The following is a 14,292-nucleotide window of genomic DNA, read 5'->3' as shown; positions in this document are numbered from 1 at the left end:
TGGTTTTTTATTTTCTCCATCCGCTTTATTTTCGACTTTGTCTCCATGAGGAAGGCAATTTTGGGCTTCCAGCGACGCACCAAATCGTGCAGCGCTCTGACTGACCGGGGGTTCCCGAGCCCCCGGCAGTTCCAGCTTAGACAATTCATTAATTCTATTGTTAAGAATTTAGGTATGGGCACAAGTAATATCGTTAATTCTATTTGTCTATGCATCAATCAGATGAATTATTACGTTATGATGTGGATCAAACAATGGATCGGTCTTGAAACAATTTCTAGCATTGACATTAATACTATAATGTAAGCACCCAATCTATTACAATATGGGCCCAAAAAATTGGGCCCTTGTCTACATCTCATCACACAATAAGGGGGAAGCCCAAAAAGGGATGGAGCTTAAAGTAATAATAATGACCCAAAATAGAGAAGGGCCTCTTGGGCTGTATGCAGTATTCTATAACATTAATCACCAGAAAACACTAAAATATATCAGTTGCACTCATATGTGGATGGCTCAAACGCATTCTGAGGCTCCCCATCTCGTAAGCAATCAATGGGAGGTATAGTCAAAGTCTCCTGATTCCCATAAGCATTCCAACAAAATGGATTCTCAAGCAGTTGCCCCTCCTGTGGAAAAAGCTCTACTTCTGAAAGTCTTATGTTTGTGCAAGCGACTGTGTCACTGCATGCAAAATGTATAGGGGTCATGCGCACATCGTAGGTGCCCTTTATGTTCCTGTAGGAAATGTCATTGACATGTACAGCTGAAGTTTCGTTTAAGCAAGCCTTTGACAAGCAGTAATATTGGTCTATGATAATGCAGTTCATAACGTTGTCCATTTGGATGTTATCGAATGCTATGCCTGTTACTGAACCCGTCCCACCTTGCCAAGTCTTGATTCTGAGCCCGTTGTCCGATTCCTTAATGACTGCGTTGCGAACTGTAATGTTAGAAACACATGCCTGGGAATTGTGCACTCCAAGGCTTCCAATGCTGCAGAAAATAAATGAGAGTAACTAAGTCAGGCACACCGAAAGAGAATTCAGTTTGTTGGTCCCATTTCATACTAAACTATTCATCAACCAAAAAAAAAAAGAGGTAAAACTAAATTACAAATTCAATGAATTTGCTACTTTAGATTTTTGAATTAGATTCAATAATGTTCATGCATCAATAACTCACATGGTAGAGTTTAATTATCGTTAGGAGAAAATTACATTAATGTAATTACATGGTTGAATTTAATTAAAAAATCTAAGTACAACATACTATTAAATCTAAGTATATATTTCTTAAACAATGTACTTAGGTGACCCGTTGACAAGATCCAATAAACCAACATACTATTAAACTATCCAGTATACATACATCTATCCTAGGATTCTATATGGGTTATTTATTTGCTTTCAGCTTTCTATCTGGAAATTAAAATAATTTCAACTGTTAAAGCGATTTATTAAATGAGGCAGGTGCTGCATGGCTTCAAGGAGATGTTAATAAAGGCCATTCTTGCCTTTTGATTCTCATTTTTCCTCTTTATGGATGTACCTCCAAGTTGCTATTGAACCCGCCCTAGTGGTCACAACTAATTTTTCCTTGAATTTGCTTTCATGTCTACAGTTCATTAGTCTAATTAAATTCAATTATGTGCCTGCATTGGTCAATGAACAATATAGTTGAAATTAATTAAATTTATCTATATGGCTACATTGATCAATAAGCAACATAGTTGATTTAATTGTGAAAGATAATTATATTATTTGTAATGCATTAGTCAATACAATGACATGATTGAAGCATAATGAATACTTCACTCAACCTTAACATATAGGTAGTTAGGCAAGATTTATACTTATTTGAGAAAGAGAAAATGCACCTGATCCCATGACTAGGCCCACAAGTGACACCCTCTATTGCTACATTTGAACACCCGGTTCCAATCGAAATGCAATCATCACCTGTTTAAATCAAGTATAATCGTTACATCTAATCTAATATCTAATACAATTAACTGAATAAAGTATACACTAGCCAAATTGAGTAAATAAGTCACACCATTTTCCTACCATTGCTAATCATGGAGTTGTATATTCCAACAGCTTTAGTGTTCTCAATATGGATCCCATCGGTGTTGGGGCTGAGTTTAGGTGAAGAGATGGACAGCTTTTCAATCAATACTCCTTCACAACCATCGAATTTCATATGGAACTGAGGACTATTTAGGATTCGTAGACCACTGACCACCAAATTTGTGCTCATGAAAAACCGAATTAGCTGTAAAGATAGTAAACAAGATTGTTAAGTCAGTTAAAAAAAAAAAATCAAATTAGTAACTAAAATTTTTGAATTGGCTTTTGCTGATTATTCAACTTACTGCAGGGCTGTCACATGGTCCTTTCAACGTCGACCCATTTGGACCCTGAAATAACAAAATAGCATTTAGCAAAATATTCCATCCTTCCATACACTCTTGTATGCGTGTCCTCAATGTCGGAAAAAAAAGGTTTTTTCTCTAAAAAATTCCTTTGATTATATATATATATATATATATAAAGATTTTGATAATTATTATTTTACTTTGAAAACTTAAGATAAAGGTAAAAATATGTCTAAGAATATATAAAATATATTTAAAGCTATATAATAATCAATTTATTTTTATATCTCAACAGTGTTGTGCCTAATTTTTTAAGAATTATCGTGTCATATGTCACACCGCGCCCATGTTTGTGTCTATGCTTCTTAGAATTAACATAGTGTAAAACTGTAAATTGTTTTACCAAAAAAAAAAAAAAAAGAAGTGTAAATTGGGTTAAAGATAAACTACCCGGTGAGGCTTGCAGGGAAGTTCCCACCATTTCTGGCCATTTCCTTCAATGGTTCCTTTTCCTGTGAAAGTCATTTGGTCAAGTCTGTAAAACACAAGCCATTGCTTGCGGCTGTCTGCTTTAGGCCATGAATCTGGTCCCTCCGGTGTCATTAGGATTCCATCCACCTTTTCATAAATAAAGCTTAAAATTAAGTGAACTGTATAGACCACAAAAAAATTTATAGCAATACACTGAAATGAGATAAAGAGCAAGGAGTTTCATTACTTACTTGGAATACAAGTCCTGGCTTGCATGGCCCTGAGAATATTGTTGAAGTGATTATGAAACTATGATCTTCAGGAGCCAAAATTACTGCTGATTCTACTGCACAAGCTTCTTTCCATGCTTGTCTGAATGCCTCAGTGTCATCATTTGAACCATCTCCAACAGCCCCATAAGATCTCACATCAAAAACACAGTTTGCACTAGAATTTCCAGGGTCATTTGGGTAGGGGTCAGAAGGAGCAGAAGGAGGACTAGTTGGTGATGAAGGGACTTGAGGATCAGGGGAAGATACAGGGGGTTTAGAACCAGAGGAGCCTCTATTAGAACTTTTCGGCTTCCTGTGGTAATGATATCGTCCTTCGACATTGCTTGAATTCTGAAAGACAAGGCTGGCTATGATCCAAATGGCTAACAGAGTGTGAACAAGGTCCATGATAAGCAATATTTGATGGCTTATCTAGACAGTCTTCAACACTATGAAGAATGTCTTAATGATAGAACAGGAACCACCACAGAATGCTACACAAGTGTTCCTCTGGGAAATGACAAAAAAATAGTTATAATTGCAGAAAACTAATGGCAGAGAAAGAATGAGTTAACTACTAGAGGCTTCAAATAAACTATCCTGGCAAAGACAATTTGAAGCAAAGGCTCATATACTTTATATACCCAGACTAAAAGTTCCTCAGAAGAATTGCTCTCGTGTCATAAGTTTGACACGTGTCAAGTACCAGCTGATTAAAATGTCATTGTCTCTAGGAACGGTTGGAGGGTTTTGTAGGGATTTTGTAGGTTGTTCTTATGTGACAATCTTGGCAGAGCAATATTTTGTTGTACATGGATTTTATTTTTAATGGTCTCTAACTTTTTCTTTTTCTCATTCTGTTTTCTTTGGTCTGATTCAATGTTTTGTGCCCCAGTGATCTCATGTTTCAGCTTTTCTTTCTTTTTCTCTTTTTTAATTCACTAACTGTTGTTTTTTGTGAGATAAAAGCTGTGAGGAATTGTATCTTCAATAGTTCTGAGCTTGTGAACTGCTATCCCCTTATTTCTTAGAGAAGTGTGCAAAAACCAAATGTGTTCTTCGTGGCCTTGTATCTTAAGCTGTGCATGCTTTCTTAGAAGGAAAATGATCCTCTCCTTTGCACCCATTCATGTAGGGGTACATGAGCAATCTCAATGGCATTATAGTGCAATAAATTATTTTTGGTAATAATAGTGCAATAAATTAAGTACCATTGGTGTGGCTTGGCACCTAGGATTCGTAAAACCATATTGCAGTTAATTATTATTTTATTGAGACTTTGATCATATAGTCATGCATGGTAGAGAAGTCTTTGAGTCCTAACAACATATTAAGTATTAACCATCATTAACACTTTCTTCATTTAAATGTATTAGAAAGTGTCACTGTTTTTTCTTATTTGAAGAATAATTTGCCACTTCTTTGCAACAGATGCACCTGTTCTTGAAGATTGCTAGGGTACCTTTGTATGTTAAACTGGGAATAACTTAAAAAATATGTAAGGAGCATTAACCAAAGGTTTGTTCATACAATGAGAAAGAGTTTTAGCACCGTTTCATGACAAACGAGTTGTATAGTATTTACATCTTGACATTCGGGTGCCTTGGATCACCATGGAATGCTGATATACATATACAAACACCCACATATATCGACACAAACATCCCAACACAACACATGTATGTGTATTATATGATTAAAGAAGCCAAATATATGTTTCAAGAAACAAACAAACAAAAACAGTCCAAATATTGCTGTCAACAAATTTTTTTTTCCTCATACTGCCATCTACAAAAAGGAAGTTTTGGTCAAATGACACTTTTAACTTTGGTTTTAACCTATGAGTGTCTTCTTCTTTTTTTTCTTTTGGTAACACACACATATATATGAGGGTCTTCAAACTTTTAAGTTCTCTGTCTAAAAAAAATTCCCCTAAAAAAAAATTGTGTCTAAAATAAAAAATACATCAGTTGGCCTTATTAGTAATAAATCAAATTCTCAATAAAAATTATATATAAATATAAATCTAGACAATCAATTAACTTCGATGCTTACCAACCACTATTCTATTTTGGTTACATATGAATAAGTATGATATTCCATCTTTGTAATATCAAACCCAATCTCTATTGCCATTAATTACCATCAAATATTGATTGAGATGTTTTATACTTTTATTCCCTCAAGACATGTAAATATTCCATGTGATGCCAATATTTTGATTGTTGTTTCACTCATGACCTCCTTTATTGCTGAGAGAGAGAGAGAGAGAGAGAGAGAGAGAGAGAGAGCTACTTTAATAGTTTTGAGAATGTGGGGATGAGAGAATATTAAGATGGCAGTAGCAAATGGGTGAACATGGTGGTTTTGATGTAAAAGCAAAAGGACTAACTCGTGACTCTTTGTTGTTGTTTAGCACCTTGTGGCCATAGAACTAGGAAGCAAGGCAGCCATGCCATGTAGTAGGTGCGCGACAACAGAATTAAACCAGTCACGGGTACATCCAAATCCCTATGTTGTCCATATATATAAGCCAATTTTTGCAAAAACCCATCTCTCGTGAAATTAAGGGTTCGTTTGATAATGTTGTTCTAGTAATATTATTTATATTTTTTGAAAATACATATGAGTAAAAAAGTATATGAAAATATATGTAATGTTGTTTAGAATTTGGTTTAGGTCCAGTGCACTGAAAATATGTGTAATGTTGTTTAGAATTTGGTTTAGGTCCAGTGCATCCAATGCACTGGACCCGGTCAGATGATAACACGTGTCTAAAAGTGAACACATGTCATCATCTCAATGGGTCCAGTATTATTGGACACTGAACCTAAGCCTGACGCTGTTGTTTAAACATTGAACAATATTGCTTAAAACACCCTACCAAACAGGCGATTACAATAAAATAACCATTCCGGCTTGTAATTCTCACGTGACCCCTCATTAAAACAATTATACAGCACAAACAATAACATATATTAACAATACTACAGTACTAATATTGAAGAACTGAATTCACCTGAATCAAGGCGCTGGATTCTAGGGAGCTTGGCAAGTTTTGGACGTCACCATAAGCATGCAAGGCCAACGTTAAATGGTATGTATGAGTGTATGAGTTGCTATGTAAAAAAATGTGAGCCCAGAGAGGCATTTTATAGAGGTTAGGTTTTACAGGGGAACTAAAACTTGGCATGTTAGATGTACGTGTTTGTCGTAGTCTGTCACGTGTAGACTCTCACGGGTGAACATAATCAAACTCGAAACACAAAAGTCTGTTTCATACCAGTGATTGAGAGTTTGAGGTGCACTTTTTGTGCCTGATAAATTTTGTGTTTATAGTTTTCTGATATGACACATCGGATTAAGCTTCATGCTCTCCCCACACCATCTCTCTTATTGGTTTATTGCGCTAATGGGTCCACCTGAGAGGGTCCCGTGTCCGCAGCATCAAAAAAAAATAGGTTCTCTTTGTTTGAAAGACAGTTTTTTAAATAGAATGTTACGTACACATTTTCACATCAAAATTTAGATGATAAGTTTAAGGGTAAGTCAAGATTTAAAGTTAGGGATAAAAGTATAAAAAAAAATCATTATGAAACACTAAATAAGCATCATTTTTCCTCTAAAAAAAATTAAAAATGATATCTATTTAATATTAACAAACCGTCAACAAAGACAAAAATACAAAAATATTTTTTCTTAATATATTACAATGCAATTATTTATAGAAATGGAATTTGACGTGTGTTTGCTGCTTCTTTTTTTTTTTTTTTTTTTTGTGTGTGTTTATGTTTGTGTCTTTGATGCATACATCTACTACTGGGTAATGAAAAAATTATTTTGTTAAAATCTTTTAAAAGATTAGGTTGTTTGTTTTGGGTAAAATTAGTTGATTGAGCTTAATCATTTTTAGCTTTGCTATTTGTCATTTTTATTGTTGGACTAATTTTTTTGGGCTTATTAATTTTGTTCTAGATTTTAGATCTATAACTTTTTTATGGCCTTTAAAAGGATCAATGATATTGTTAATGGGGGATTAAGTGTAGTTTTATTGAATCAAATTGCTAAAGTTAGTACATAAATATATACTAGTATTTTAAATAAAATAAAAAATTTGGGGGGAAGGGGGGAATGCCAAGCATAGCTCCGTTCATGGATAAATTGTTACTAATTTTAATTTGACTTATAACTGAAGTTACTTTGAATCGGGTTTTGTTGTGAAAGTATTTTAAATGTAACACTTCTCTTTTTTAAATGTCAACATTTTCTTTTCATATTTTGAAATGAGGACATATATTTCAAATTTTTAGCACACCAATCATGAATATTGTGTAGTATAGTGAATGTAAAAAGAAAAAAAAAAAATCATTTGTTTAAAATAATTCATTTCATGATTTAGATTAAATATTACAAATATCATATCACTTAAATAGTTCGTATGCTTTACATTCAAGAAAATCGTAATCTTGAAATGAACCATTTCAAGTGAAATAAACTAATCGAGATGTAGGGTCCTATCATGCCTTATGACTTATGAGAGAGAGAGAGAGAGAGAGAAGTTAGGTTGAGGTTGTCTTATCAGAGTTCCAACAGCAAAATTCACATGCTGCGATAAGTTGATTTTGCTGAATTTTGAAGATGGCCATCTCTAGATGCTTCTTCTAAAGGGGATAATGGAGTGGCGCCACGTGTCAGCTGGGAATTCACGGGTTGGTTTTTCTGCATGTCACGGGTGAGAAAAATATTAAATGATAATTTGGAGTACTATATAATGTTTGCATTTGACAATTGATACCCTTAACTTGTACTTAGAAAACATTATTCAAGCTTAAAAAGGACACAGCATAAATTTTGTGGCTGGGAAACCATCACCCGGAGCAATTTGGTGGTCTTATTTTATTGATCCCGAATCCCATTTCTTCAAGACCTTTTTTGTTGCATATGGTGTAATGATTGCTCTAGTTTACTGCAATATATACCTCAAGAATGGTATTCATGATGCAAACACAACAAAAAAGAAGGAGCTCAAAAGTGGTTCCACATGTATGGTTACCAATGGACATAAAAGAGAATGGACTATATATTTTCAAGATTCGCATTAAGAGCTTAATTCATCTAATCTAACAAAGATTCTGAATTATTTTTGTTATTTGCCCAGTGAAATTTTGACATATTTAAAGGGGGATATATGTGGAAATTTGATGCATTATTGTGAGATGAGATGACCTACAATTTTTGTGTTATAGAATTGATTAGATCATCTTACGCAAATGATGCCATCAGCTAGGACCAGGCCCAACGCCCATGGTTATTACATAAGTGAAAATATAAATTAACCGACTGAAAAAGTTGTAACCTACCAGCAAATGAGAGGACATATGTTAACAATACAAAAATTGATCTTAGCTAATTGTTATTCTTTCCACCAAAGGCTTGCAATCTTGTGCAAAATACTTTGTCGAGTTTCATCCAAATTAAATAAGAAGGTGACGATTTCTAATTTGCCCTAATACTTGTTTGATTTTGGGGTGAAAACTTGTGCTTAATGTTCCCAAAAAAAAAAACTTGTGCTTAATAAGAATATGCAAAACATGGTTTGTTGTCTTCTCCATTAAGAGTATAAACCAGGAAAAAAAATGCTTAGTACCATTAAACGTGATCGTCTCATCGTCCATGAATGTGGAGGCTCAAATGCTCGTGATGCATCAGACTATATGCAAATTAGTTTCGTCTCTGTGTCACAGAGCCCACATGGATGCATGTTGTGTCATGCTTTCCTTCAAGTAGATCTTATAAAGTAAAATAAAAAATAGAACAAATTAACAACCTAGTGGCAAGTGCATGAAAATTTTAATATGGTAGATCTTGTGAGCATAGATAACTGGAATAAGTTCTCTGCGTCTGTTTTGACAACCTGGTTCACTCAAAATATGTTTGCATTGCGTGTTAATGTGTTATCCTAATCACGCACGACAACCAAAACAAAATTGAACAAAATTGAGTCAGCACCTAGGCCTTATTTGGAGTCAACACCAAGCGGGGAAACCACTAGGAGTCAGCACCTAAGGTAGAACTAGAGTCAACACCAGGCCAAAGAAAGACCAAACGGTCATTTTTTCATTCATCAAAATATCAACTATCTCCTTAAGGAGTATAATAGGTTGCTTATAAAGATTGCTAAACCCTAATTCTAATTGGCTAGGAAACCCTAATTGCCTTATTACGAAAATAACCCTGCTTCCAAATTAAAATATTAATGGCCCAATAAACTAATATGACCTAAAACATAAAAATACAATTGACTTGCAAACATAAATAATATTAAATAATAATTTTCTTGCATCTCCCGCATCACCTAATATCCTTCCTCTCTCACTAGTCACTACCATGAATATATATTATATTGCACTAGTGCCACTAGGCCATGGAAAATTGAAGAGTTGGCAATCCTATTTTTTTTTTTTTTCATTTCTTTTTTAGCCTGACGGCCCTGTAGTAATAAATAGTAATAGTGAATAAGGACAAACAGTAGAATTTGGAAACATAAAATTTTATTACATATTCGCTATTGCACACTCCATTTTGATATTATATTTTTAAATACAATTTTAATTCATGCGGTAGTGTATGTATGGTGAGTGTGGGAGGGAAAATTATAAATTATGCTTGCAAATTGTCCTGTTTCCTCCTGTTGACGTCACTAATCCCTATTATGAATATTATTGCTTTAGGCACATAAAATATCTGAAGAACACTTATGGAAATGTGTTTGAATAACTTCCACAAATTAAAATAAGATCACGTTAGACCCATTTGGTGCACTCGCCTGGCATACCTGGCAATTCGCAGATATATAAAACTTAGTAAAAGAGACTAGTGAAGCATGGAAGTCTATAATGCACTCATGGCTAGCTTGTGCACAAACTTTTACCTTTGAAATGACTTCCAAGACACGTTTTGCAGTTCCACTCCTTTCGTTGAGAAGATAGGATAAGATCAGCCAATAGCTGAAATTTTATTTGCCAACCTAGGGAGTTCATGGAGAGCTTGCAAATGGCTAAGAGTGAATAGAGGATTAGAAAGTAGAAACTAATACGTTGACTGACTTGCTCGGCAAGAAATTTCCACGAAATGGGCTAAAGATTTGGATGGACTTCTTAGGTTGGGCTACATGTGACTTGCGTGGGGACCTTACACGATCTGGACCATATAAACAAGCCCCATTAGCTTTTTTTTTTTATTTTTTTTTTTAATAATAAAAAAAGATTCTCACGCATGTGATTATTGACCCGGCTCACTTGAACCTGTAGTACGCATGGCATGTGGCATATCTAAGTGCGTTAGGACTATCCATGTCGCAACAAAGCATTTTTGCGAAGTGCACAACTTGAACCAGACTTGAATGATTCAAGTCTTGGACCCGCAAGTGTGATCCGGTCCGTATATTATAACGTGTCCCTATTCCATTGAGGTTGTGTGCATGTAGATTGTGGAGAGTGTTAATTTTCATGGAGTGGTATCTTAAATTACTAGCATAAACTCTTTTAAAAAAGATTATCATTTGACACATAAAAGAGTTACATTCAGTGTATGGATCTGCACACTCGGAGTTAGGATTAAATTTCGAAGGGAAAAAATTTACATATAGATATGCATATGCACTAGAGCATATAATGTACTTGAGATCAATATAAAATATAAAAGGTCTCTTTCAAAAATATATATATATAAAAGGTCATGAGCGATATATTAATTAACTAGTCGATAATCCGTGCTATGCACAGGAACCTACGTATCTATTTGTGAGGTAGATTAAAATAATTTTATAAAATCTTACATTGATTAACAAACTATACCATTGCATGATTTGTTCTTGTTGACTTCAATTTGTGTTGGAATTTAATGAAGAAGTCATTGCTTGAACGTGCAATGGCTTACAAAAAAATTGTCAGACAGTTTCAGATATTGCAAAAAAATAACTTAAAAATTCAAATATTAAAACTTCTGAAAGACCAAAAAATATTAAAGAATCAGATGATTCACTACTTAGAAATTATTAAAATAAAACAAAATATATATAACTAAACAATAAAGAAATATAAGAGAAATATGTTATACATTCAAAAGAATAATCCATGGCTATAATTATTGAAATGAATCAAAAGATTTAGAGCATACAAATTATAGATAAAATATATATGTGTGTGTGTGTGTGTGTGTGACTACACAACGGAAAAATATAAGAGAAAGATGTGTCACCATCAAAAGAATAATTCAAATTTTAAAACTTTTGAAATGCCAAAAAATATTAAAGAATTATAAGATTTACTTACTATAAATTTTTGAAACAAAACAAAATGTATATGATTACACAATAGAGAAATATTTTTTTAAAAAAAATTAATTACTTTCAAAAGAATAAGATATGGTATAGTCATTAAAATCAGCTAAACATGTTCAAATATTGCAAAAACTAACACAAATTCAGTTGTTAAAACTTTCAAAATGCCAAAAAAGATATATAATTAAAGAATAAGTTATTGAAACAATTTAAAAAATATATGCTATTCAAAAGGGAAATATAAGAAAAAACAAAAAGTACACGAACCCATAAAGTAATAAGTTTTAAATTTTAACGGATCTAAATTTTAAACGATGAAAAAAAAATCATATATAGTCACAAGCGTAGGGTTTGGTGGTTCATGTATGAAATTTAAAAAATACATGAAAAACCATAAAATATATATATTGTAAGGACCATATTCGAGTTCCTAGCTCAAAAGATGGATGGACCTTAGTCCAAAAAACCCAAAATAATGAATTTGTAGAGAGTGTGTTGGAAAACTGGACAAAAATGAGTTGGACAACAAGTAAAGTGGGCTCAAATGACAAGAACAGGGAGATAGATTGATTTAAACTAAAAAAAATCATCCTCGGCACAATCCCGAGAAGATTAGTTCTTATATATTTCTCACAAGTTTGATTACAAATTTTGTTCCAGATTGCTACAGTATTTTTCTCTTGATTTCTTGATCTCCTCTCCATGAAGGGTCTCTTACATTATATAGTTCCTTTTGGACGATCTTGGCCCTCCACTTGTTGATCATCTAAGCCACTACTTGAGTGCTTGTCTCATTGGACACCCTCTCAGGCCCTCTGTGAGTTGGGGTAACCAAGACAGCACTGTTCAAGGGTCTTCTCCACATTAATGCAATCAGAAAGTTAGCTGCAGAGCATTTAATGCGGTGGCAGCAACATTTCCTTAGATACTTCCTAGCTCTCATCCTTCCTTTATGATCATAGTGCATGTCTTTATCAATAGAACCTCCTGGAACGTCACCCTGGATGATAGAAGGCACATCTTGATCTTCGTTGCATTTAGCCGAAGGGATATTCCTCCTCGGATAACCTTTCCCAGCCACTACAATCATAATTTGTTCATGAAGTTCGAAGTATTACGTCTTTCTTGTTGTTGATCTATTCTCGAACCATTGTTCCTCCTCGGACAAGGCCCAAGGCCCAATATATATTCCGACTTGCGTCCCTACATATATATATATATATATATTTTTTTTTTTTTAACAAAGTAGAGGAGAAGAAAATAACAGAAGAAGAGTTCATACCTCTACTCAGCTTTAAAAAAAATATATTGAGGTTTGCACAGCTTTTATAGTGTTCATAATTAACATCGCAAATTTGGAGATAAATTATCAACATTTGAGTTTAAGTTTAAGTTAGACTTGTTAGAGAGATAGAGTTTCACTCATTGTTAAGTTGATATTGTTAATTAAAAAAATTAAAATTTTTGTTTAAAAAAAATTATAATGATATGGCAAGCTCTAGAGATGTCAATAAAAAGTCAAAAACTTCGGTTATGTATATATATTGTGGGGAGGTGAGGATCCGTGAATACAAACAAAGGGATTAAGGACAACGTCGAGGAAACGAACCCCAAAAGGCACCAGCAAAATGTCCTCAGAAAAATACAAGTGACCTTATGCAAGTGCAGAAAGACTACAATGGACAAGAACTCCGAGGATGCCAACATGCCCTCAGGGAACCAAGAACCAAGGCTAACGGTTGTTGGGTGCAAACCGAGGGCAAAGAGAAAAATTTGTCGCCAAGCAAGGAAGAAAGGAAAAAGGATGGATAAAGCATTTAACGCACTGCAACCACTTAGCTGACCGCATTAATGAGGAAAATGACTTATGAACAGTGTCCACTCAGCTCATACCTCAGTGTAGAAGCCTTTTAGTATGGCCCTGACGGGACAAGTATCAAAGAAATCCATCCTGACCTTCCAAATGTAAGGTTCAAATACATCTTGGCTGATTATATAAAGCCAAGAAGCTCTTGGATCGGAGGATGGACTCCTTGAAATTGAAAAACTACTTGTAATTTCTATCTCAGACTAAACTCGAGGACCCTTGATACAAGCATTTTAAGTATATGTTTGGATAAAAATGTTTTTTTTTTTTTTTTCAGCACCTCTTGCGCTGTTCATGAGACATGAACAATGCATTTAGGCTTATAAACAATAACCTGCGCGTAAACAGTAACTTTTTTATTATTTTTTTATTGTCTACACTTGGAATTAATTCAAACATTTCCACTTTAATCTTTTCATCTTATTAAGGGCATTTAAGGTTGATTGAGCATCCCACCTCTTAAAAATTAATTGTGTGAGCAAGAGTAGCAAGTTTGTACCAAACATAATCCTTACTTACTTTTTGCCCGCCCCACACACACACACACACACACACACATATATATATATAAAGAAATCTCAAAATGATATTGTAGGGCGTAAATGATTTATGGGCCAAGCCGAGGAGGATTATGGCCCAAGTTCAACAAAATAGACTTTGGGTACCGCCGAGGGTAGTTTAGTCCTCGGCAGACCCAAAGTTCCCCCTCGTAAAGAAGGGTAAAAATGGTATAAAACTGAAACTCGGAAAAAAGATCTAAAATATCCGGGGAAAGCTGCTGTTATTATCATTTAATGTTCTGAACCCGACAGGGCCGCATTCTTTGGCTTTTACAACCACCCCCAATGACTTTGGGGGATAGACTGATGGGACAAGTATCCTTGGAAAGATTGACCCTACACGTGGATGAAGGATAAATGGATACAGGCGAGTATAAAAGGAAAACTAAGTAATCTTGGGA

The 14,292-nt window shown here is 34.3% G+C and overlaps 1 protein-coding gene across 1 annotated transcript; it reads right to left on the bottom strand.

Annotated features, from left to right (window-relative positions):
• Window positions 1–261: 261 nt before the first annotated feature.
• Window positions 262–6,248, bottom strand: LOC115950686 (polygalacturonase At1g48100). Its single transcript, XM_031067913.1, has 7 exons — window positions 6,143–6,248; window positions 3,103–3,633; window positions 2,831–2,998; window positions 2,378–2,422; window positions 2,070–2,277; window positions 1,880–1,961; window positions 262–996 (listed from the first exon to the last, which is right to left on the bottom strand). Exons 2-7 carry the CDS (start codon window positions 3,529–3,531, stop codon window positions 492–494), a joined length of 1,437 nt encoding a protein of 478 aa, XP_030923773.1. The 5' UTR covers window positions 3,532–3,633; window positions 6,143–6,248; the 3' UTR covers window positions 262–491.
• Window positions 6,249–14,292: the final 8,044 nt, after the last annotated feature.

The sequence above is a fragment of the Quercus lobata genome, chromosome 6, assembly GCF_001633185.2.
Source record: "Quercus lobata isolate SW786 chromosome 6, ValleyOak3.0 Primary Assembly, whole genome shotgun sequence".
NCBI classification, from domain to species: Eukaryota; Viridiplantae; Streptophyta; class Magnoliopsida; order Fagales; family Fagaceae; genus Quercus; species Quercus lobata.
The sequence above is the reverse complement of the archived record's forward strand: the minus strand, read 5'-3'. Positions and strand labels throughout refer to the sequence as shown.

Bases quoted from the DNA above. Each gene is read 5' to 3' on its own strand.
- LOC115950686 (XM_031067913.1), bottom strand. From the start codon at position 3,531: ATGGACCTTGTTCACACTCTGTTAGCCATTTGGATCATAGCCAGCCTT. The intron at 2,999-3,102 runs GTAAGTAATGAA...ATTTATGAAAAG, and splicing joins AGCCAGGACTTGTATTCCAA to GTGGATGGAATCCTAATGAC. The intron at 997-1,879 runs GTGCATTTTCTC...TATTTTCTGCAG, and splicing joins GGGCCTAGTCATGGGATCAG to CATTGGAAGCCTTGGAGTGC.